At 34.5% G+C, this 24,966-nt stretch overlaps 2 protein-coding genes across 11 annotated transcripts in view; one reads left to right on the top strand and one right to left on the bottom strand.

The window, feature by feature from the left end:
- Positions 1 to 2,851: 2,851 nt before the first annotated feature.
- On the bottom strand, positions 2,852 to 15,585 carry LOC149411112 (uncharacterized). Its single transcript, XM_089647641.1, has 8 exons — positions 15,453 to 15,585; positions 14,349 to 14,499; positions 12,760 to 12,890; positions 11,864 to 11,927; positions 8,564 to 8,672; positions 8,177 to 8,238; positions 4,877 to 4,985; positions 2,852 to 3,143 (listed from the first exon to the last, which is right to left on the bottom strand). Exons 1-8 carry the CDS (start codon positions 15,514 to 15,516, stop codon positions 2,943 to 2,945), a joined length of 891 nt encoding a protein of 296 aa, XP_089503767.1. The 5' UTR covers positions 15,517 to 15,585; the 3' UTR covers positions 2,852 to 2,942.
- An 8,058-nt stretch (positions 15,586 to 23,643) lies between these two features.
- hyd (E3 ubiquitin-protein ligase hyd) overlaps positions 23,644 to 24,966 on the top strand; it is a 93,886-nt gene continuing 92,563 nt past the window's right edge. For all 10 annotated transcript variants that reach the window (XM_089647375.1, XM_089647368.1, XM_089647366.1 and 7 more), the window contains exon 1: positions 23,644 to 23,843. In XM_089647375.1, the coding sequence (XP_089503501.1) occupies positions 23,782 to 23,843 (62 nt within the window). In that variant the 5' untranslated portion in view covers positions 23,644 to 23,781. The remainder of the gene's footprint in view (positions 23,844 to 24,966) is intronic.

Below are 24,966 nucleotides of genomic sequence, written 5' to 3'. Positions count from 1 at the left end.
AAGATAGAGTGATGACTTTTGCGCCACCTCGTATTTATCAGTTGGTTTATAATCTATTTTGTACTTCAATAATAAATTGTTTGTCACATTGCACGCAGAAGTAGGTAAACCAGAGTCGTCATCAATGAAGTTAGTTCTTCATGGGACATCTTGCATAAAAACATGAAACATAACATTAAATGTAACTTAACATGTAATGAAACTTACACGAAAACATCTTGCAAATACTGCTAGAACAAACTCAACGAACACAGAAATTTTACCCGATGTCTATGTTCTAGAGATTGGAATCCTGACTGTAAAGATAGGAGAATCTATCAAACATATTGACTATTGCTTGTAGAGCTGGGTCGATTGATCATTTTACACGACCCGTTATCAGTTACCTGTCGCTCATGATCCACTGGCAAAATGAGAGTAAAGAGAGACAGATCGAAGCGTGCATTGCCCACAGCTAATAGACCTAAAAAGCTAGGACAGCAGGACAGAGCATTAGTGCGATTTTGTATGAATGGCACTGAAGCCAAATCTATGGTGAGGGGAAATCGCCCGGCAGCCATCTTGTATGACTAACTGATTTGTATTCAAAGTGGTGCATAATGAACTATTATTATTTCATGTTTGTGTTGTTAATGCAGTTATAACAGCTTATAATTCTTGGGTGTATTTGATGAGACAAGGAATTGGATACATCATTCAAATATTTAAGAAGGTTTTAGTATTTTCCATACATCTTCCCCCTCACCCCGCGGCTTCAAATTGTTCTCGAATTGCTCCGTCCAGGGCTTTTTAAGTCAATGCCAGCAGTCAAAGTGTGCCGGTCATACCCGTCACCCGATTGGGTACTTTCGTTTAACTTAGGTAGGTAGTAGGCAAATGATAGACTATTTTAGACATCACGGTACATGAATGCTAACGATTGAATTATTTTTTTAAAGTAACCCAACCAATACTAAATTAATGCAGACGCATAGCAGTTTCATTGGTCCTCGTACATTTAACCTTCTACCACTACAAACTCAAATGATAAATAAAAAGATAGAATATATTAAAGAGGTAAAATTATGGCTGATTGACGCAGATATTGAAACGCTTTTACTATAAATTTATTTATCCTTTCTACAACTCACTTGCTGAAACTTTATAAACTATTGTACATAATGTTTTCTCTTTACTTTTTATAATAACTATAAACAACAAAAAAAACTTTTTCTACTAATGTATATTATACTTTAGGTACTAAATATAGTAATCGTTTTATATTACCCACACTCAGGCAGTCAGTGCCTTAGTGGGTTTTCATTTCTTTTGTAAACTATTTGGTATTATATATTATGTTATTTTATACTACCTATTAATATGTGTAAATAAATGAAAATAAATAAAGTAAAAAAAAAAAAAAAAAAAAAAAAAACCCGCTCGCTCATTGGTGGTTCGTGAGCGGACATTTTGACAGCTGCTGGTGAAGTGGGCCGCTGAAGTTTTATTGCGAGTTTACTTACAAAATGGTTATTTTTTTTTATAGTGAATACCTCACAAGAGTCCCAACTGCTCCCGTCTGGAGCCAGTGAGACTATGGCATCCCCAATTGGGGGATGTTGTGAGGCTGAAGGTAAGTGGGGAAGGGAAAGAGGAAGGTGGGGAAGTACCTGGCTATTCAGATCTAGTCACTAAACACGGCTAAAGCCATTTGGAGCAACGTTTCAATTCTGAATGGTGGTCTTACACCAGGGCGATACTGGTAGTATCTTCCACTCTGGAACGTGCCGCAAACATACTATATAATATTTTAATTAATTAATTGTGAAATAACACAAATTAATCAAATAAAATTTATTTGCGCACGCCGGGTTCGAACCCGCGACCTTCGGAATGGCAGTCCAATGCGTTACCACTGGACTATGCCGGCCGTCATAATGGTTATAATGGTGGTTATAATTTATTGAGGAATTTGTCATAATTTAAGATGTGAAAACATACCACACGACGCTGGCGGCAGCAATGTGAAGACAGCGAGTTATAAGCGCTCTTTTTGTTGATGGAATTTTTTTATTTACTTGAGTACCGCACAAGAGTCCCAACTGCTCACAACCATCTGGAAATGGTCACTTCTGTACATTCCTCTTTTAGCCTCCTGCATAGTTATCTTCATAAACCCGGACACTATTGGCGTCCTTATATTTTACCACAGATTTGATAAATAACAAAAAAATCTTTAAACTTTCCATGTTTAAAGATTCCATGTTCCGCAGATACTTTAATAGTACACAACTGCTGACTCTGTACAAATCGCAAGTGCGCCCTACTGTCGAATTTGGCAGCCATCTCTGGTCCAGAACCCCTAAATACCTGAAAAAAACCCTTGACTCTGTGCAGAAACGGGCGGTCCGTTTGATAGATTCCCCAATCTTAACAAACGGACTGCAATCTTTAGAGCACAGGCGTCAGGTAGGTATGCTGTCCTTGTTCTATCGGTATTACAATGGAAGATGCTCTGAGGAACTAGCGTCATTGATCTCTTCGACACCGGTGCGTAGTCAGGATACACGCCAAACGCGCGCCCAACATTTGTACACGGTTGACATTTGTCACATGAGAACGGGTCGCTTCTACGATTCGTTCTTAAGTTCAACAGCTCGGCTGTGGAACGAACTGCCGGCCTCTGTGTTTCCTCCCTCCTACAACTTGGGACTCTTCAAGACCCATGTTCACTCCTTCCTCTCCACAAAAAGACCCTCCACACAGCATCCTCAAAGATAACATAGGCCCTGAGGGAAATTATTTTCTTCAGGGCCTCCTGTGTGGAGTTAATATAAAAAAATAAATAAAAATAAAAAAAGTTTTTGTTAGTATTCTGTAAATCATTTTATTGTGTTTTATTTACATGCATTTTTACATTTATTTATTACTTGTTCAACTTCAATCAGCTAGGGGCATCCATGTTATGCTCCGTTGATGAGGTCAATCAGGTCGTTGAGGCTCATGCCTTCGAACAGCTTGTTGATGCGTACGATCAAGGCTTCGTCGATCTGCCCGGCAATGGTGTCGGAGTAGGAGTTGAAGAAGTCCACGGCGAGGTCGCCAATCATTGCGTTGATTACGTTGTCAATGTCGCCGCCACCCAGCATTCCGGTGAGCTGAGACTGGGAATGTATATAACAAGTTAAACCTTTTCTGCCATACCAAACTGATAAAAAATTGACAGAGGACATTCGAAAAAATTCCCCAATTCCTCGTATATGTGCACAATATAATACAAAATTTTACAGCATTGACATTTTTAGTAATAACCTAAAGAAATATCGATATGAAGTAATGCGTACGATCGATTATTAATATGAGAGTATGGAATGTATCGGGAGCATCTCCTATCCTCTTCCTATTTTCCTCTAACTCTCCCTTTCCTTTAACACCAAATTAATTTTAAGATATTAAAACTTCATTTCCAATGAACTTTAGCATAAGCCAACTTCTGTGGCTTGACTTCAGTTAACTTGTATATTTATATCTATTTATTTATTGTTTGTTTGTAAATATTACATAATACAATTAATGAACTTAAAATGTCCAACTAGGCGATTGCCCGTTTTAGGACATTCCAATATGATAATGTTTTTACATGTAAATTATAGTAAATTATAGTGTTGACTATTCTGTTGTTAAAATAATACATATGTATATTCATATTCTAGAATACTTTCAGTTATACCACGACATATTTTACTATTGTTTAGCTGACATAATAAACTAAAGAAATATTAATAGATAAAAACAAGAAAATGAATTTGAAAATGAAACTGAATTGAAGAAATTCTGTTGGTAAAGTAATACAAATGTATATTCATAATCTAGTATACTTTCAGTTATACCACGACATTTTTTTTTTTTTACTATTGTTTAGCTGATATAATAAACTAAAGAAATATTAATAGATAAAACAAGGAAATGAAAAATAAAAAATGAAAGTAAAGAAGGAACTTTTCCTTTAAGAAAAATATCACGAAGAATTGAGCAATTTTCGAACTTTCTTTATGTAAAAATACAGTTCCTGTAATGCTAATATAATACCAATATAAATTAAAATGTAAAGAAAAACAAAATTTACAATTCAATTACTGTTTTTTAGCATATTCTCGCATTCAGCTCTCCCCAAGACCAGAAGCCAATTGTTTACCTGCATACGCAGAATATTAGTACTCTTTGCCTTCCATGAATCAGGTATGAGATTGAGCAGTTTAGGGCCTAAGTATGAGAATAATAATAATCTATCATTGTATATTATGTAAAAGCTGTTTGTTTCTTACAAATAAATAAACTCTATGGATTCTTACATCTACAATACATTTCAATTACAATACCCTACATTCTACATTTAAACCCCCTAATCTCCCTTCACACATCTCTCACATTCCTCAAGTGACTAAAGATTCATATAAAATATAATACTGTTCAATATTTAATTTATTATTTGTCACATAAAATATTAACTAAATCGTAATTGTATAATTTACTAACTATTATGTTTATTATGAAAATCTTCAATCTGGAAACATCCGCCACAACACAGGGGAATCCCTACATCCCTAGCCGCCATCGGTTCAAATAACATTCAAAATGTATCATTCAATGTAAATTGTCTTTGAAATAAATAAAAAATACAAAAAACATTTAGTGACAAAGATTCTCGATAAAAAAATGGTGGAGAACGTTACAGGGGATGACTGATTTTGTAACCTGTGTAGTTGGTATAAATGCAGTTCCTCTGAGTAGTTTAATGCTACAGATTGATGCCCGTCCTCCAATAGGAGGAGGAGAACCAGAAGAAGATGAAACAGGTATTATTAGGTACTGCGCCAGCAAGATTAATAAATTTTACCTTCACAGAGTCAACTCCGATGGCAAGGTTCAAATCCTTGACGGAAACTTCTCCATTCTTCAGTTGAAGAGCAGCAAATCCACTGAACCTGAGGTTTCCAATTTCAAAACTGAAACAAACAATAAATATTGCATTTATTATTGCAATAACTGCTTTAATTTTTAACTGCTCTTCCTCAACCATCATTCGACAAATTATGGATATTATTCACCATTGTCCAGAATGTGTAGACTGGTCAACTCAAGTCAGAACCTTAACTTTTTTGGGATAAGTCTAAATGATTTTTACCAGTTGCTAAACAAGTGACGGAATATTATAAGTGTCCTGTGGTCCTGACCCACGGCGTAGTCTTGACTTGATTCGACTTGTTACTTTATTTTCTTATATTATATCTGCCTTATGTCTTTGCTTTCATTTACCTTTGTCTACTCCTGTATTTTTCATTTTACTGTATTCGTGTTATTATTTTGTAATTTGTACGATGTCCATTAATAAATAAATAAATTTTGTTAAATGTGATGTCCTTACTTGTAACACTAGAAATGACTTCCATATAGATTTGAATGGAAACCAATGTCACCATTGGCTTAGTACCTTTTGGTTCTAGTCTGTTTAGCAATGTATATCGCCATCCTATTTGAATTTCATAATGGTGGTGAAATACAGTCCTGCATATGAAATTTAATCGGAGAATCCTCAGACTTTTGGATCACAAATCACGCCCACATGGCATTCCTTGTGTTCTTCTTCATTCCATGTTACTTTTAGATTCCGTGTAACATTTTGAGTTAATTGATTTTTGGACTGCTAAGCCATATCAAGCTACCTCCTCCCTGACTCCCTCAAAATGCACTGAAAGACTGCCTGAAAGTTTTTAATTTTATTTTTAGAGAAGATTTAATGTTTAGACCTTTCCGCTAAGCTTAGCTTGTGTTGGAAATGGCGTAAGTCGGTACCCACTGTACGCATCGAACTAGATCCCTCTGACTGCTTGTTGAGTATTTTACCCTCCCGGCATTCGACCGCCTCGGCTCAAGAAGTATTAGATAGAACAACACTGCTTGGCACCCCAAAAATCTTTTTTTTATTGATAATAATAAATTTATTTCGCATAAAAATCATACAATAAAACATGCGGAAACTTTGACTAGCCAACTAGGAATGGATCCTGTTTTAGGCCAGTCAAATTGACAAGTTTAGTTCATATTATAATTTACTACTTAATATAAAACAAACCGGTAAAGTAAATAACAGCCAGATAGTAGTAATAAAAAGACAGATCACCACAGGAGTAGTAAGGTAGAAAAAAAATGGGAAGGGTAGTTTATAAGTTTATAATATAGTTGGATGATTAGAAAATAATCGATAGCATTGATAAATAAAGTACAGATTAATACAGAATTGACAATTGTGTTCAGAGGTGATAAATATGTGTTTTTGTATTGTATGTACTTTAAAAAATTATGTATCAGTGTTTTGACAATAATGTACATATATATTTTTTATAATTTTAAATTATTATAAATTATTTATAATTATTTTTTATAAATTTTTTATAATGAGATTATCTATTGATCAACATATCTTCACTTTTTACCCTCCCTAAATCAAGGAGCCAGTCGTTGACCAATTTGCGCAAAACATTTGTACTTTTCGTTTTCCAAGCATTAGGAATGATATTAAATAATTTAGGTCCTAAGTACGAGAATTGCCGCTGCCCAAGGGACGTCGTGGTTTTTATTGGGACTATTGGATTATTCCTTGAAAGTCGGGTGTCGTGAAGGTGGTCGATGGAAGGGAAGTGCTGACGTTGTTTTTGTGCAAGTAATATAATCTTTCTAATATACAGTTGTCTAACATCGAGAACTTTTATTTCCGTGAATAATGCATCACTGGGGTACCTGAATGGTTTTTTGAGGATGACTCTTAGGAGTGATTTCTGTGCTTTAACCAGGGAGTCTAATATTGTTTTGGCACAGCCACCCCAACCTAGGGATGCATATTCGAGTAAAGAATTACACATGGAATAGTATATTGATTTCATATCTTTTACAGAGAGAATATTACTGATGGTCATAAAGAGGTGGGTAAGTTTTCTGAAAAAAAAATCTTCTTTTTTTTCTACGTCAAAAGTTTTTTTATAAAATATTAGCTGTACCCCGCCACACGTTGTTGTGACTCAGTCTGTCTGTGCAGTTAAAGAAACAATAGCGGGTGTTGCTTTTACGTACAATGGCGCTGTTTAGAAAAAAACATATTTTAACAAATCATCTTAAGTGATGTGGCCCATTTCCACCTCGGTGGCTTCGTCAATAAGCAAAACTGTCGCATCTGGGGCTCGGAAAACCCAAGAGTTATTGTTGAAAAGCCTCTCTATCCTCAACGTGTGACTGTTTGGTGCGGTTTATGGTCCGGAGGAGTCATTGGACCTTACTTTCTCGAAAATGAGGCTGGAGCAAGAGCAGTTACGGTGAATGGATTGCGCTATCGAAAGATGATTAATGATTTCTTATGGCCGGAATTGGATGGTATTGATCTGGACAACGTTTACTTTCAACAAGACGGCGCTATGTGCCACACGAGCAACGAAACCATTGATCTTTTACGATTGAATATCAAAATTACACCTCTTATTGGAAAACCCTGTATAAGTATATTTTTATTCTTTAGATAAATTTATTTTGTAAAATAGCCTTTCTTGTTCTTTAATTCCTATCTTTATTTGGTCTGCGAAATGTTTTTAGTTTTCCTCATTTTTGTGTCGAGTGTACAATTATTAAATTTTTATTTTTATTTATTTTTTTATTTAACGGCAATATAAAGTAAAGTAAAAAAGATGCTTTTATTGTTTTGTTTGGACCATAAATAAACCATCCTTTTGGACCCTCGTCTAACTGTACTATTAATGATAGTTTGTATTTTTTTATTAAAAATGTACTTTAGTTATGTTTTTATGTATATTTGGAATATTTGGTCACTCACAGTCATTCTATGTTTTTTAAGAATTATCTTTATGATAGTTTTCTGTGTAATTTCCATATGACCGATAGCTGAGTTTGTTGCTCCTCCCCAAGTAATTATACCCTATTCTATAATGGATTGGCAAAGTGCATAATATATTGTTTTAATTTAAATATATTTCATGCTCAGGAAAATATGTTTTGTTTGATGAGTGTATTTGTGATGTGTTTGTCAAGCTTTGGCTCAAGAAGTAGGAGGTAGTACAGCTTGGCACCACAAAAATCAACAAAATACTTTATTAATTAATTCATTTTATCATAATTGTGTATTGTAACTCACTATGCCTTTCCGTTTCCATAAATAGGGAATGCGCCAAATACCATACCCTTGAGGTCGTATTTCTCTGAAAAAAATGATTATACATAAATATGGTATGGCTTTTTATGTTTGATGACACAAATGAAAAATTTGCTACCCAATTTACTGGCCCTGGGCAACGCAAGTATCGGGTCTGCTGGTCAGTCTGTCGCATTGATTGGGTGAGTGTCAGTTAATGAAACTAATTAAAAAGATTCTTCTAAAACTACCGATGACAAGCAGTTTGTACGAAATCTTTAGGAGAATCTGTATTTTGGACATTAGGCAACATTACTCATCTCATTGACAATGTCTAAACTGCTTGTGATATCAGAAATAAATTATATAATCTCTTACTTATCACATTACCTTCACAGAGTCAACTCCGATGGCAAGGTTCAAATCCTTGACGGAAACTTCTCCATTCTTCAGTTGAAGAGCAGCAAATCCACTGAACCTGAGGTTTCCAATTTCAAAACTGAAACAAACAATAAATATTGCATTTATTATTGCAATAACTGCTTTAATTTTTAACTGCTCTTCCTCAACCATCATTCGACAAATTATGGATATTATTCACCATTGTCCAGAATGTGTAGACTGGTCAACTCAAGTCAGAACCTTAACTTTTTTGGGATAAGTCTAAATGATTTTTACCAGTTGCTAAACAAGTGACGGAATATTATAAGTGTCCTGTGGTCCTGACCCACGGCGTAGTCTTGACTTGATTCGACTTGTTACTTTATTTTCTTATATTATATCTGCCTTATGTCTTTGCTTTCATTTACCTTTGTCTACTCCTGTATTTTTCATTTTACTGTATTCGTGTTATTATTTTGTAATTTGTACGATGTCCATTAATAAATAAATAAATTTTGTTAAATGTGATGTCCTTACTTGTAACACTAGAAATGACTTCCATATAGATTTGAATGGAAACCAATGTCACCATTGGCTTAGTACCTTTTGGTTCTAGTCTGTTTAGCAATGTATATCGCCATCCTATTTGAATTTCATAATGGTGGTGAAATACAGTCCTGCATATGAAATTTAATCGGAGAATCCTCAGACTTTTGGATCACAAATCACGCCCACATGGCATTCCTTGTGTTCTTCTTCATTCCATGTTACTTTTAGATTCCGTGTAACATTTTGAGTTAATTGATTTTTGGACTGCTAAGCCATATCAAGCTACCTCCTCCCTGACTCCCTCAAAATGCACTGAAAGACTGCCTGAAAGTTTTTAATTTTATTTTTAGAGAAGATTTAATGTTTAGACCTTTCCGCTAAGCTTAGCTTGTGTTGGAAATGGCGTAAGTCGGTACCCACTGTACGCATCGAACTAGATCCCTCTGACTGCTTGTTGAGTATTTTACCCTCCCGGCATTCGACCGCCTCGGCTCAAGAAGTATTAGATAGAACAACACTGCTTGGCACCCCAAAAATCTTTTTTTTATTGATAATAATAAATTTATTTCGCATAAAAATCATACAATAAAACATGCGGAAACTTTGACTAGCCAACTAGGAATGGATCCTGTTTTAGGCCAGTCAAATTGACAAGTTTAGTTCATATTATAATTTACTACTTAATATAAAACAAACCGGTAAAGTAAATAACAGCCAGATAGTAGTAATAAAAAGACAGATCACCACAGGAGTAGTAAGGTAGAAAAAAAATGGGAAGGGTAGTTTATAAGTTTATAATATAGTTGGATGATTAGAAAATAATCGATAGCATTGATAAATAAAGTACAGATTAATACAGAATTGACAATTGTGTTCAGAGGTGATAAATATGTGTTTTTGTATTGTATGTACTTTAAAAAATTATGTATCAGTGTTTTGACAATAATGTACATATATATTTTTTATAATTTTAAATTATTATAAATTATTTATAATTATTTTTTATAAATTTTTTATAATGAGATTATCTATTGATCAACATATCTTCACTTTTTACCCTCCCTAAATCAAGGAGCCAGTCGTTGACCAATTTGCGCAAAACATTTGTACTTTTCGTTTTCCAAGCATTAGGAATGATATTAAATAATTTAGGTCCTAAGTACGAGAATTGCCGCTGCCCAAGGGACGTCGTGGTTTTTATTGGGACTATTGGATTATTCCTTGAAAGTCGGGTGTCGTGAAGGTGGTCGATGGAAGGGAAGTGCTGACGTTGTTTTTGTGCAAGTAATATAATCTTTCTAATATACAGTTGTCTAACATCGAGAACTTTTATTTCCGTGAATAATGCATCACTGGGGTACCTGAATGGTTTTTTGAGGATGACTCTTAGGAGTGATTTCTGTGCTTTAACCAGGGAGTCTAATATTGTTTTGGCACAGCCACCCCAACCTAGGGATGCATATTCGAGTAAAGAATTACACATGGAATAGTATATTGATTTCATATCTTTTACAGAGAGAATATTACTGATGGTCATAAAGAGGTGGGTAAGTTTTCTGAAAAAAAAATCTTCTTTTTTTTCTACGTCAAAAGTTTTTTTATAAAATATTAGCTGTACCCCGCCACACGTTGTTGTGACTCAGTCTGTCTGTGCAGTTAAAGAAACAATAGCGGGTGTTGCTTTTACGTACAATGGCGCTGTTTAGAAAAAAACATATTTTAACAAATCATCTTAAGTGATGTGGCCCATTTCCACCTCGGTGGCTTCGTCAATAAGCAAAACTGTCGCATCTGGGGCTCGGAAAACCCAAGAGTTATTGTTGAAAAGCCTCTCTATCCTCAACGTGTGACTGTTTGGTGCGGTTTATGGTCCGGAGGAGTCATTGGACCTTACTTTCTCGAAAATGAGGCTGGAGCAAGAGCAGTTACGGTGAATGGATTGCGCTATCGAAAGATGATTAATGATTTCTTATGGCCGGAATTGGATGGTATTGATCTGGACAACGTTTACTTTCAACAAGACGGCGCTATGTGCCACACGAGCAACGAAACCATTGATCTTTTACGATTGAATATCAAAATTACACCTCTTATTGGAAAACCCTGTATAAGTATATTTTTATTCTTTAGATAAATTTATTTTGTAAAATAGCCTTTCTTGTTCTTTAATTCCTATCTTTATTTGGTCTGCGAAATGTTTTTAGTTTTCCTCATTTTTGTGTCGAGTGTACAATTATTAAATTTTTATTTTTATTTATTTTTTTATTTAACGGCAATATAAAGTAAAGTAAAAAAGATGCTTTTATTGTTTTGTTTGGACCATAAATAAACCATCCTTTTGGACCCTCGTCTAACTGTACTATTAATGATAGTTTGTATTTTTTTATTAAAAATGTACTTTAGTTATGTTTTTATGTATATTTGGAATATTTGGTCACTCACAGTCATTCTATGTTTTTTAAGAATTATCTTTATGATAGTTTTCTGTGTAATTTCCATATGACCGATAGCTGAGTTTGTTGCTCCTCCCCAAGTAATTATACCCTATTCTATAATGGATTGGCAAAGTGCATAATATATTGTTTTAATTTAAATATATTTCATGCTCAGGAAAATATGTTTTGTTTGATGAGTGTATTTGTGATGTGTTTGTCAAGCTTTGGCTCAAGAAGTAGGAGGTAGTACAGCTTGGCACCACAAAAATCAACAAAATACTTTATTAATTAATTCATTTTATCATAATTGTGTATTGTAACTCACTATGCCTTTCCGTTTCCATAAATAGGGAATGCGCCAAATACCATACCCTTGAGGTCGTATTTCTCTGAAAAAAATGATTATACATAAATATGGTATGGCTTTTTATGTTTGATGACACAAATGAAAAATTTGCTACCCAATTTACTGGCCCTGGGCAACGCAAGTATCGGGTCTGCTGGTCAGTCTGTCGCATTGATTGGGTGAGTGTCAGTTAATGAAACTAATTAAAAAGATTCTTCTAAAACTACCGATGACAAGCAGTTTGTACGAAATCTTTAGGAGAATCTGTATTTTGGACATTAGGCAACATTACTCATCTCATTGACAATGTCTAAACTGCTTGTGATATCAGAAATAAATTATATAATCTCTTACTTATCACATTCGCTAAAACAACTTTTAGCCAAAGAAATTTTAGATAATTTACAACAAAACTACAATGCACTTCTGCTTACCATTAGACAGAACACTAATTATTACAAATATAAATTAGACACCAATTCTTGGATCATCATCAGATCAAACATCAACGATTTCATTAAAACTTGTATATAAGTATATATTTTCAATGGTACGATGTTGATTGTATTTTATTTTGAATGTGATTTGTATTTATATCACTGATGTAATGCAATTAATAATGTAATGCAAAGTTGAATAATTAAAAAATAAGTCCTTATAACATTGTTAAATTTATAATGTTAAATGGAATGACGGAATAACAGCAAATAGATCTAAGAAGACAATGTATTATCACAAGTTACAGGTTATGAGGAACAGAAATTGCACAACTCTTTTAGCGTCCTTTCTGCCACTCTTTTATACTAGACGTCAGTCGCACGGTCATTACAGTTAGTATTGTTTTAATATTTAATAAGGAGTTAATAATTAGGTACCTGCGTTCAAGATGTTCATGGGCAAGGTGATGTCGTATTTCAAGCCAAGTGGAGCCATGCTGAAGTCTACAGTATTGACGTTGAAGTCGCTGAGTCCAGTCAGAATGATACCCCCAGCTGCGATATTGATGCTGAATGGAAGTAAAAAAAATCAGTAAAACTTATAAGTATTTTATTTTACTTCTGATGAAGTTAATAATGAAGATAATATATAATATGAAGAGTTGAAAATAGTAACGAAAAAAATAGATACCAGAAGGACGATTTTGGTTCTACTCAAGGATAAGGAATTGTCTTTAACCTTAACATTATTGACTCTGCGATTCCAGATATACAACAGAATTGTCCTTGACTTTAAAATTAATGACTTTCCGTCAACGGCGATTCCAGTTCTCTCAGATGTCAGCGAAAAATTCTTAATTTTAAGGTTAAGGACAATCGCTTATCCTAAGTAGAACCCGAATCGCCCCTCAGGTTAATCTCAAGAATTTATAAATATTATCTGGGCAGTTGAGACTCTTAGGACAGGCTACAGAATTTTTTTTTTTAGTTCCAACTGGCATGAGGCCAGGTTAGAAAAAGGTTGTTGAAACTAATCTGTTTTTGCTACATGTTGAAAATACCCCTAATATGGCTAGTATTTCTCTCCTTATAATATTAATATTTCCAAACTGTGGACCCAATTTATTTTAATTTGAACCATTAAGCTAGTGTCACATGAATGTTATACTCTCATAATAAATATATGTTGGCTTGGCCTATTTCACCATACATTCCATTAGGGCATGTAATAAATATTATGAGAGTTTGTATACATGTGCGACAAGCATTAATTATAAAGGTATTCAGATTAATTTGGTAAGGAGAGATTCAGAATATTCATTATATATTAATATGTATATCATATTTATATTGAAGATTCAGAATAACAAAGCATTTACGTAATTACCTTTAAATAAATTTACTATTTTATACTAGAAATACTCAAGTAAAGCTAGGTGCATGCTATTACCGAGATAAATATTTAACTTATCTACTGAAATAGGTATAGATTAGAATCAAAAGACATTTTGGGAAATGATACGAAGACAATAGTCAATAACAAAAGATTAAGCTAATTATTGAAAGTAATATTTTATTTTAAGTGTATTGTACTCAAAACTTATGAATAAACTGATTAATATACATAAAATTTGTTTTAAACGTCGGCTAAAGAAGGAGTTAGCGCAACACGGCATAACACCCCAAAAACAAACAACAAAAATAAAATTTGCTGTCCTTCAATTAAAATATTTTATTACAATAAATTTATTTAACTTTCAATGTGTGTATGCTCGCTACAGGCACATGAACTCTTTAAAAGCCAATGTCTCATATCTCACTTTTTCACATAATGCTGTTTTTCTGCATTTTCAATGTACGTAAAGTGTCATGTAAAACGATCATTAGTGTGTTGTACTCAAAACTTTTGAATAAACCAATTGAAATATATAAAATGTGTTGTCATGTAGGTTATAAAACCTCTATAATATAAAAATTTCTCACTTTCATATAATTAGATGTGTAGTTATAATGATTTTGTATCTTACGTCAACTTATTCTCTTGCCCCAGCCCGAATGCAAAAGTCTCCAATTGAAGAGGGTCCAAAATTGGAAATCCAGTCTCCGGGTTTCCTTCCTTCATTGTGATGCGGAATGCCTCCAAGATCTCCGTGAGCTGATCGCTCAGGACCCGTCCGCCTGTAATCATTAAAATCTTTTTTTTAATTTCCGACTTTATGTCCGGGTTAAATCTTCCCCCTAGGAAAAACTAAATCCTTCCACACACTTTTCCACAAATAATCATCTAGTCAATCCACATTATGCAAGTGCATTATATAAGCAAAATAAATACAAAACAATACAAGAACAACACGTCAACTCACCAGAGATCAAATGGGAAAATAATTCACCGACTCCAGATATTTTCAAATCAGAGGGTTCGGCTCGGTAGAACTCCTAACAGGGCCTATAAATTCTTCTGATCCCTCAATATAAATATTTAAAAAATCTTTCGTAATCCTACATGTATTTAAAATGACTTAAATAGATAGATTATTGTGGGAGATATTATGTTGTGTGTAACTTTTTTATTCAACACAGTAAAAAGGATTCAGTACGAATGCAAATTCATCAATTTCTGTTGGTTTTTGTTTGGGTAATTTTTTTCTAAAGTCATTTTATTTTTAAGCGCTTGATTTGCCTCGGATTTGTAATGTTTTTTTTATGAATGCATAGAAAAACCAAAATTGAAATAGAATTTACAGGAGAGATAAAAGATTAAAGCATTTTAGTGATTTCAATTTTTGTTTTTGTTTTGGTGTGTTTACATCTTTCAAACGAAGAGAGCCAGTTGCTTTGTGAAATTCAAATGGTGCATGTGCAAGGAAATGTCGATGATTATGGGACGGACAAGTTTGAAACTAACATATTGATGGGGAAACACAAAGAAATAAAAAAAAGGTCACGCAGCCATTCCTCTCAATGAGAATAAGTATTTTAAGAGTTTTAATAAACCTAATTCCTGAAGACAGCCGAAAACCAGAGAGGCCAGCTGGTTAATATAGGAAATATTGATTAGTATGGATTTATTCCGAAATAAGTAAATTATAACAAGTATAGAATAATGCCATTTAAATAAATGATTAATTTACCCAGCTTGGTGCTTGGAGCACCATAAGCAAAAGCAAAGAAGCAAAACAAAACTAAGAACTTCATCTTTGTAGAATTCAAGTAATCACTCCTTTAAAAACAATTTAACTCGGCGATGAACACTGTACAACTGAAAAAAATAGTGTTATATTCTATTAAGATAGTTTTCAATCTGATTTAAAAAAATATGAATTATAATGATATGAAGATGATAATTATTTAAAGATGTTTATCATAAATGATCTTTGTATTTAAAATATCCATTTATTATTTTAATATTGTCATCATACCTACGTCACAAATCACTTAGTTATCTTGTAAATTATTCTGGGATATGTTTAATATGTAATGTAATAATTTTTAGAGATCATATCTGGAAATAAATTATCGGTTAAACCTTTAGAAGCCCAGTTGATAAACTGTATCATCATGGTTGGTGTTACAACCCTTGTAGAAGTTTGGGCACCAGTGGCGATTTATGGACTATCTTCGATTGAGCACAACAGATTTTAAAAAATTTGAAAAACTCTTCGTGTTTTCCATATGTGTACTATTTTTTTTTCTCCCCAAATCTAAAGAAATTTCATCACATTCATGAGAGATTAGCGACAATTTGGCGATTTATTTTAACGTCTGGGGCTAAAGAATGTACATATTATGTTAATTAAAATAAAATAACTTTGTTTTTAATACCACTTTATTGTATATATTTTCAATATATATAAAACCAACCGGTTATATCAGGGTTATATAAAAACATATTTATAAAAATTATTATAACTATGCATATCTACAAAGTGTTTGCTACATGTGAAAATTTAATATATTATGTCATAGGTTACGAAAAAATTGATTTAAATACCTTTTTTTTACATTACTCACAGGAAGCCCCGAAGAAAATAATTTCCCTCAGGGCCTATTTCATCTTTGAATATGCTGTGTGGAGGGTTTTTTAAGGAGAGGAAGATCTGGGAAGGAAAGGGGGGTGGGTAGGAATCTGGGGGTCAGTATATCCAGGAGTGATGGATGATTGAATTCATCCTTACCGCTGCGGTACCGATGGTTCGAGAGAGTCCTGCTGAAGAGGTAAAAAGATCTTCCTCAACCAATCTCTTCAAATCCGGCCCGCCACGTAGATGGTGGGTAGATGCTTCTGCCGCCAAGACCTAGACAATTCTCACCCCATGAAACCCCGCACTCCTGATAAGTCATCAAACATAGTGAACCACTTGGGGCGACTTATGGCAGAGGCGTTGGTTATCCAATGAATGGTTCCCAGGGTGGTGGTACCCATACCCGCCTCCCAAATCAAATACTGCGCGTTCCCTGCACAAATGCACTTTAGAGAAAATCGCCACTGGTCTCCATTCCTGCTAATCTACTACTGTTTCCTTTCATAAATTACATAAGTTATCTCCAGTCTCATCTCCAAAACATATTCTTCGAAGTTCTTCATCAGGGCCTTGCACTCTAAGCTACTTAATTATGAAATCTATTCAGTGTTTTTGATTGCTGACCTTCATCACTACATAATATGGTTATTGTGAAAACGTACAACTAAATATGGCAAATAAAAGTTTGCTTAATAGTTTTTCTTTTGGCCACCTATACAGTAATGCTTTTTACGTTTGACAAAAATGTCAATGATCTATAGCCAATTTGGAATGAATTTTAAGCTACTACAACAATTTTTTTTGTTGTTTGTTTTTGGGGTGTTATGCCGTGTTGCGCTAACTCCTTCTTTAGCCGACGTTTCGGACAGCGTTGCAGTGTCCATCATCTACCGGATCTGCCCTGATGATGGACACTGCAACGCTGTCCGAAACGTCGGCTAAAGAAGGAGTTAGCCCAACACGGCATAACACCCCAAAAACAAACAACAAAAATGCTTTTGGCCGTGAGAATCTAAAAACTTACCTACTACAACAATTTTCATATTCAACGATTAGCATTGAATTAAAACAATATGGTAAAATTTTGTCAGTATTAGTATTAGTATGCTATGCGTACCATACAATATTGTATTGGAAAGATGTCCCAAAAAAATTATACACACTTTGAATGATTATAAAAACAGTTTATATTTAGTACAAATTAAAGAAGACAGATGTAGAATTAGTAGTCAGTGTAGACGTTCAATTTGATGCCCAATTTTATCCAAACATTGCTGATAACGCGAAGCAATGGAATAGCAAAGTGGTGAATCATTTCATTAGGAATTTCGTTGCATTCTCTATCAATTTCCGCCTTCAATTGATAGACTTTTGCCGGTTTTGACAGATATACCTTATCTTTAATGAGTCCCCACAAAAAAAAATCCAGTGGCGTGATGTCTGGAGAGTGCGGCGGCCATTCGATGGCACCTATTGGTCAATAAATTGTGTATACATTTTTTTGGATACCCTCAGGAGACCTTATTGACATTACCTTTATTGTTTTTGTGCCCTATTTTGTCAAAGCAGTAATATTTCTCCTTGCATTAACTTTGTGTAATATGTAATGTATTGTAATTGGACATGCTCTGTTCATAATAATTTATACACATATAATGTATTCTGATACTTATTATTATTATTATTATTATGTAATGAGCAGGCAGCATTCTGCTGATGCGCTCATATCTGATTTCACAACAAGTTTGACAGTAATTTAGTTGTTTTATGTTTGAACTAAGTCCTTTCTTCTCTCCAAATGTGAATCCAATAGAGCTTACAATTGCCGAGCATTTGATTGACACCGGGCATTACTTTGGATTTGTTCCTGAAATCCTGGGGAGACCCAAAACTTATAGAGCACGGCTGATTACGGAGGCCATTGAAATTCATAAAAATCCCGTAAACATTAATAGAGACGATGGAGCTAAGCTCAATAGTTCTTGGTATCCGGTAATTGACGGCTACACCAGAGCTAAACGAAGAAAACCACTTTAAATAAAAAATGATACGTTAATGTTAGCTCAGAGGGTTGGAGCTGGCAACACGGTATCACAACCTCATACATAAGCTCACATTTTAACACAACCTCAAATAACACATCTGCCCTGATGATGGACACTGCAATGCTGTCCGAAACGTTGGCTAAAGAAGGAGTTATCGCAACACGGCATAACACCCCAAAAACAAATAACAAAAATACTTTTGGCCGTGAAAATCTTAAATCATATCCACTACTCTATTTGCAAGGAAGTGTTTTCTAGGATTAGATGCAAAAGGCGTTTTGGTAATTTTTTTTGAGTGTCCACGGAGATTTATATTTTTATTAGTAGTGAAGATTTCTTGGATGCTAGGGCAACTGTAATGTCCAGATAAAATTTTGAAAGTCTCGATCAAGTCACCCCTTTCTCTTCTTTCTTGTAAGGTTGGTAATCTTAGTTCCTTGAGTCTATCTTTGTATCGTAGATCTTTCAGAGCTCTTGGTATTTTAGTGAAACGTCTCTGTACTCTCTCTAACAGATTTATATCCTTTGCGAAGTAAGGACTCCATATTTGGAAAGCATATTCCAGGAGAGGTCGCACATATGTTTTTTATATTTTTAACATCATATCCGGTGTTAGGTCAAGGAAGGTTTTCCTGATTAGATATGTTAGTGAATTTGCTCTTTTCCACAGACATAGCAATTAATAGACGAGAAGATAATGGCGAGGGGTAAAATCAACTGTTGAAGAACGAAGGGAGTGAAGCTGACTGTGATTCGTCAATAAATCAATCTGACAGTAAATAGGCATCTCGCATTATAATATCACCATTTACTTCTTAAAAGTAAAATCTGCTTTTGAATGAATAGACATTTTTACATGGGAGCGCAAATTACTCGCCACGTTATGAACAAATTTGCGAAGTCCAAATTTGGCAAAAAATTCGGTTTTATTTTCAGAGTCGAATATTTCGTTTAAGTATTTAGTTAAGACACTTTTATAAATGTTCATAATTTACTTCCCAGCAACCAACCAGCTTTGTGTTTCGCGTCCAGACGTTTCTCGATGTGATAGTAACAACTGATTCATATTATACGATGTGAATATGCTTAAAATAAAGTAAAATAATGCTTATATATGGAATGTAATATGACAATTGGGTTTATTCTCTTTTTCACATCTATTTTTACAAGTTTTCATAGTACAAGTCAACATTTTGCCGTGTTATTTCGTAAAATGAACCGATGATGCCTCGACCATAGTTCGCACAAGAATGATGACGTCACGTTTTCAAATTTCACTTGAGGCCATACGCGAGCACAGCCGGCTCCAATGGAACCGGTATGGGGAGTGGGGATAATACACTTTTAATCACTTAGGGCAGGTCTACTAATATTCATATGTCTATGCTCTTTTCACAATTCCAGCGATGTGTGGTTCCCATTTCAAGTCCTGTGATATGGTAACTCCTAAGTCTTGTTGTAATGTCACTGCTTTTAGAGGTGTTCCATTAAGTTTGTAGGCAAGTGTAGGGTTAGTTTTTCCAACATGTAGGACAGTGCATTTTTCGACATTGAGTTTTAGAAGCCAATCATTTGTCCATTGATATATTTCGTTTAAATCGTTTTGCAGTTGGTTGTGATGAGTGTGTGGGTTGGCAAAAAATTTTGTATCATCTACAAAGCATATTACATACTGTAATAAAGTTTCAATTTCCTTGAAAAGGCAAAATTAATAAATAATAAACAAATATTTGTGGGTGGTATTTTCAGCGTTTTGAAGACACACAAACTGTCGAGTTGGATATCTCCAAAGCCTTTGGTGGGGTCTGGCAAAAGACGCATGTCAAGTTACCATTGTACGGGATCCATCTAACCCTGAAAAACAATTCAAACCATAGTTGACGGCTGTTCCGGTCTGTTTCCTCACCGCATCAAATCAACGAGGCGGTGCCAAAAAGATCTGTTACCAATGCTGTTTTTGTTGCATATCAACGATCTCGTTGAATGTGAACCACATCATTGCTATGCTGACGACAACACCGTTAGCGCGGGTTATCTTTTTTTGACACTCCCCCTTCTACTTATGATGTCCTAACAGCTCTGGAAATTTTGAGACAAAAAGTTAATCACCACCTCGTCAGATTAATCACCATCTGGTCAGTTTAAACATCTCAAAAACCCAAGCATGTCTGCTTTCGGCAAAGATGGAGATCAATAACTGTCTGGTGAAGTTTGATGGAAGCACCCTCCCCAATAAAGACTCCATTGAAATGCTTGGAGTAAATATATCAGGCCAGCTCAAGCGTAGGGGCTCCATAGAAGCCTGGGTAAATCTGGCTTACAAGAAATTGGGTGTTTTGTTTAGGGCTAGTGGATTCTTCAATAGTGACCAGCTGCTAACCCTGTGCAAATCTCAAGTAAGCTCAACAATTAAGTTTGGAGCCACCTCTAGGTTGGAGCGCCACAATCTTCAATCAATCTATGTATATAAATAAAAATGTACATGTTCGTTTGTTCAACATCTTAAATCTCCGAAACTTCTTCACCGATTGCTTTCAAATTTTGACACAACGTTGCATTCGAATATGTGTGTGTTTTTATATACCTATATTTCACAGATGTCACCTGTGACAGGTAAAAACATGCTTGTTTTTAAAACAGAGCCATCTGTTGGACATAAAAGCAACATGTGCTATTGTTTCTTTGTCTGCACAGACAGAATGAGCCACAGCAACGCGTGGCGAGGTACAGCTAGTAAATATAAATAAAAATTTAAATGTTCGTTTGTCACCGATTGCTTTCAAATTTTGACACATCGTTGCATTCGAATGTGCGTGTGTTTTTACATACCTGCATTATATAGATGTCACCTGTGACAGGTAGAAACATGTTTTTTTAAATAGCGCCATCTGTTGGACGTAAAAGCAACACACGCTATGGTTTCTTTATCTGCACAGACATAGTGAGCCACAGCAACGCGTGGCGGGGTACAGGTAGTACTGATTCTGTGCAGAGAAGGTCCGTCCGTCTGATTTACAATCCGTTATTAACTCACCGATTGCCATCTCTAATGCACATACGCAATATAGGCATGCTGAGTCTGTTCTATGGGTATTTTTATGGAGCCTGCTTGTGTTATGATGGAGGACTTAGACAACCGAGGAATTGAACACACTACGCCTGGATGGGACCCAAACGCGACTTCAACTCAGCCACCGATCGGTATTATTTACGTTTTTTAAACATGAAATACTTATCATGAAAGTTTTCTGTTCAATACACAGATTTAAATTTCAGCGCCACTTCCTTAGTGCTGCCAGTGGTAAAAATGGGGGAATTGCTAAATTATACAGTGTTTCAAACAATAAACATCTTGATTTACGCACAACGCAGATCAATCGGGAGATTTATTTTTCGTTGCAATTTTCATAGTTAAATGGCGACGCATGATGTGAAAAGATACATCGGGTATAATATAATTTCAAAATAATATAATATTTGTAACCTTTCTGACAACACCGCCAAAAATATTCAAATTTTTTAATGTTATAAGGTAAGGCATAGACAGATATGCGGTATTCATTTATCAGCGAAATAATTTTATGAAAAATGAACATTTTTGAGAAATGTCAATGATCTCAGTTTAGATCATGGTCGATGATTCAATTATTTTTATGAAATGTTATCGATAGGGCTTCCTCTGTTTTTAGCACCTATTATAAATTATTTAATTTGTAAAACCTTTTATTTAAAGAATGTGGTCTCGAATAAGGCCGTACCTCCTATTTTTCCGCCCACGTAATGTTTATAGTGACTTTTTTGTTATTTCATAATAAATTATTTTTTTATTGTTATAATAAGCCTTGCTCGTTGTACAAGACTGATTCGCATTAGACTGGTTTGGTTGTGAATGTTGTTGATTATCTTGATTGCTCCTATGCTTGGTGATGCAGACCACTGGAAAGAATGTTTATTTCTGATGGTTTTTATTTTGTCTTTGCGCAAGAGTCCCAACTGCTCTTAACCTGATGTGGAGCCAGCGAGTTTTGAGGCTGAATGTAGCGGGAGGGTAAAGAGATGGGAAAAGGAACGTGGGAAAGTACCTGGCTATTCAGATCTGGTCACCAAACACGGCCAAAGCCATTTCAAGCAACGTTTCAATTCTGAGTGGTGGTCTTACACCAGGGCGATACTGAGAGTATATTCCACTCTGGAACGTGCCGCAAATATACTATATATTATTTTAAATGAGTAAATTTGGTAAGCCATCTCTCGAGTGGTTATTGATACCGAAGCAGTCTGCATCTGGAAAGTACTCAAGCTTTTAACCGTTGATTCCCTTTTATAAAGTTCACCAGGGTTATGATGAGTTCTCCTGGAATTCTCTCTCCTATCAGCATTATCTTGTATTCCCAGATATCAAAGCCTTCATCCCATCAATGAAGAACATTGTCACCATGGATGAATTTATTAATGTTTCCACATCCCTTTTACAATTATTACAACAACTGCATGTGTCTTCTCAGCTGTAACAATAACAAAAACCAAAAAAATACTTGCAGAACTTAATTAAATTAAATGGAGTTCTACGAATCAATTCAAAAAGGATGATAATAAAACACTTATTATTATTATTATGTCATAAACCCATAAATACCATAAAAGTGCAACTATTTTGTTGAATTTTAAAACCGTTTTCATAAAGATGACTTTCAAATTTCCTGATCCATTTTTTTTGTAAATTAAAATAATATTAGTATATTGAGATTAGAAAAACACAAATCAAAACTTTATTTAAAAATAAAATCATTGATAACCTCCAATAAAAATATACATTGAACTATTTCATAACATACTAAAAATTGTGCCTACTGTGTATATATGTATAATACGCCTTTTGGTCAAACTGGAACTTTATTAATTAATTACTAAAAATTATTATTTCTTCGCTTCCACTGTTCATTCATTCTTGAATTGTATAATTAAAAAAAAAAAAAAACAAAAAATACTGATTTTATTTTATTAACAACCACTATGTAAATTGCCATCTCAACACAGGCGTTCCACACCTAGTGAGATGGGCAATACGTCATTATAAAAGTATAATAAAAAAATAAAATAAATAAATATTTACTGTCTGTGGGAACTTTTAGCAATACAAGAAAGGGTGACTCGCCTATGAATGCTGCGTCCCCCTCTCGCACATATTTCCACCATAGACTATGTGCTGTCTCGCTCTCACTTCACCATACTCTCGTATTCACCATAGACTAACCAGCACCGCCATCCAATCTGAAAAACATGGTGGTATCTAGCCAATTATTGTTGTGAGCTTTTAAAACTAAAACTAATGCCAGATGAGTAGTAATTCGTGTGTCAGTTTATATTTATAGTTGTTCTACAAAACATCGAAAATGTCTTCGATGCATTTTGTGGTCCATCCACTTCCAGGGACCGAAGATCAATTGATTGATAGGTAAAACATGCAATTCGTCTTACAAAAAACTGACTCCATTGCTTTCATATTACAGATTGTACGAATGCCCGAATTGACGATAGATGTAATCCCTCTATTTCTCGGCTATGTGGTGATGTTCTCTCATATTTTGTTGCACTTTTCACCCAGTTTTATGGTAATATAGTTAAATATTGGAAGCAAGGAAGTTCCCAAGAAAGATCCAGAATGTGTATATTTGTCCTCCGCATGTAATCGAGCTCAACTGCCATAATGGAATCTCGATTTGGATATCTACACTAAGTCGGATATCGTATTTTAGTTGTATTATATTTTATTTTGTGCCTTTGCGACGATTCCTGTTAGGAATCTGCATGTGCTATCTCACCCAGTGGACATCTGATTAGTACAGTAGACTTGCTCATCATTATGACAAAACAGTTCGCAAACCACTCGATTCGGAATTCTTTGCCATATCTCATTGTGCCCATTCAGTATGTCTTTCGGTGCATTTTAATTCATAACCCTTCATTTGCAGTGATATCAATTTCCAATGTTCAAGTTTTAAGTTGAATGTAGTGTCATTGAAGGCTAGGTCAAGTCGAGTTCTTCTTTTTGACATTTGATGGCTATACCCTCAAAATTGATTTCTTACAATTTGCGAATATTCTGCAATGCCTGGAATTCCACCAACATGCAGTGCTACAAATGATGAATTATAGTTTCGTAATTTTTTTTAGTCAAAACATATTTTTACAAAAATGCAAACAGAAAATGGCCTCCTGTATAAACTTGTGACTTTGTCCTTGTAATGTATGACCAATATTGCTGATTTACGAATTGGTTCATTTTAGGATAATTGCTATATTATTCATGCAGAATAATACTAGCAGATCCTTAAATAATAAATTAAAAACATGACCAGGTAATAAAAAAGAATAAAATGCAATTTAAAAAAAATCGTTAATTAATCACAATGTTAAGTTTGTTGCTCGATGTTGAAAGATGTCCTGGAATGATTCGAGATGTATAGATAAGGGAAATGTTTGTTAAAGCGGAATTTATTGAATACTTTCCGAGGATACAATGCCAAAAACATTCACGAAGGTCAGAAGAGTTCCTTACCTTCCCTCACGATGTTATA

Source organism: Hesperophylax consimilis, chromosome 26 (assembly GCF_061612785.1).
Source record: "Hesperophylax consimilis isolate HC1 chromosome 26, BYU_Hcon_1.0, whole genome shotgun sequence".
NCBI lineage: Eukaryota > Metazoa > Arthropoda > Insecta > Trichoptera > Limnephilidae > Hesperophylax > Hesperophylax consimilis.
The sequence above is the reverse complement of the archived record's forward strand: the minus strand, read 5'-3'. Positions and strand labels throughout refer to the sequence as shown.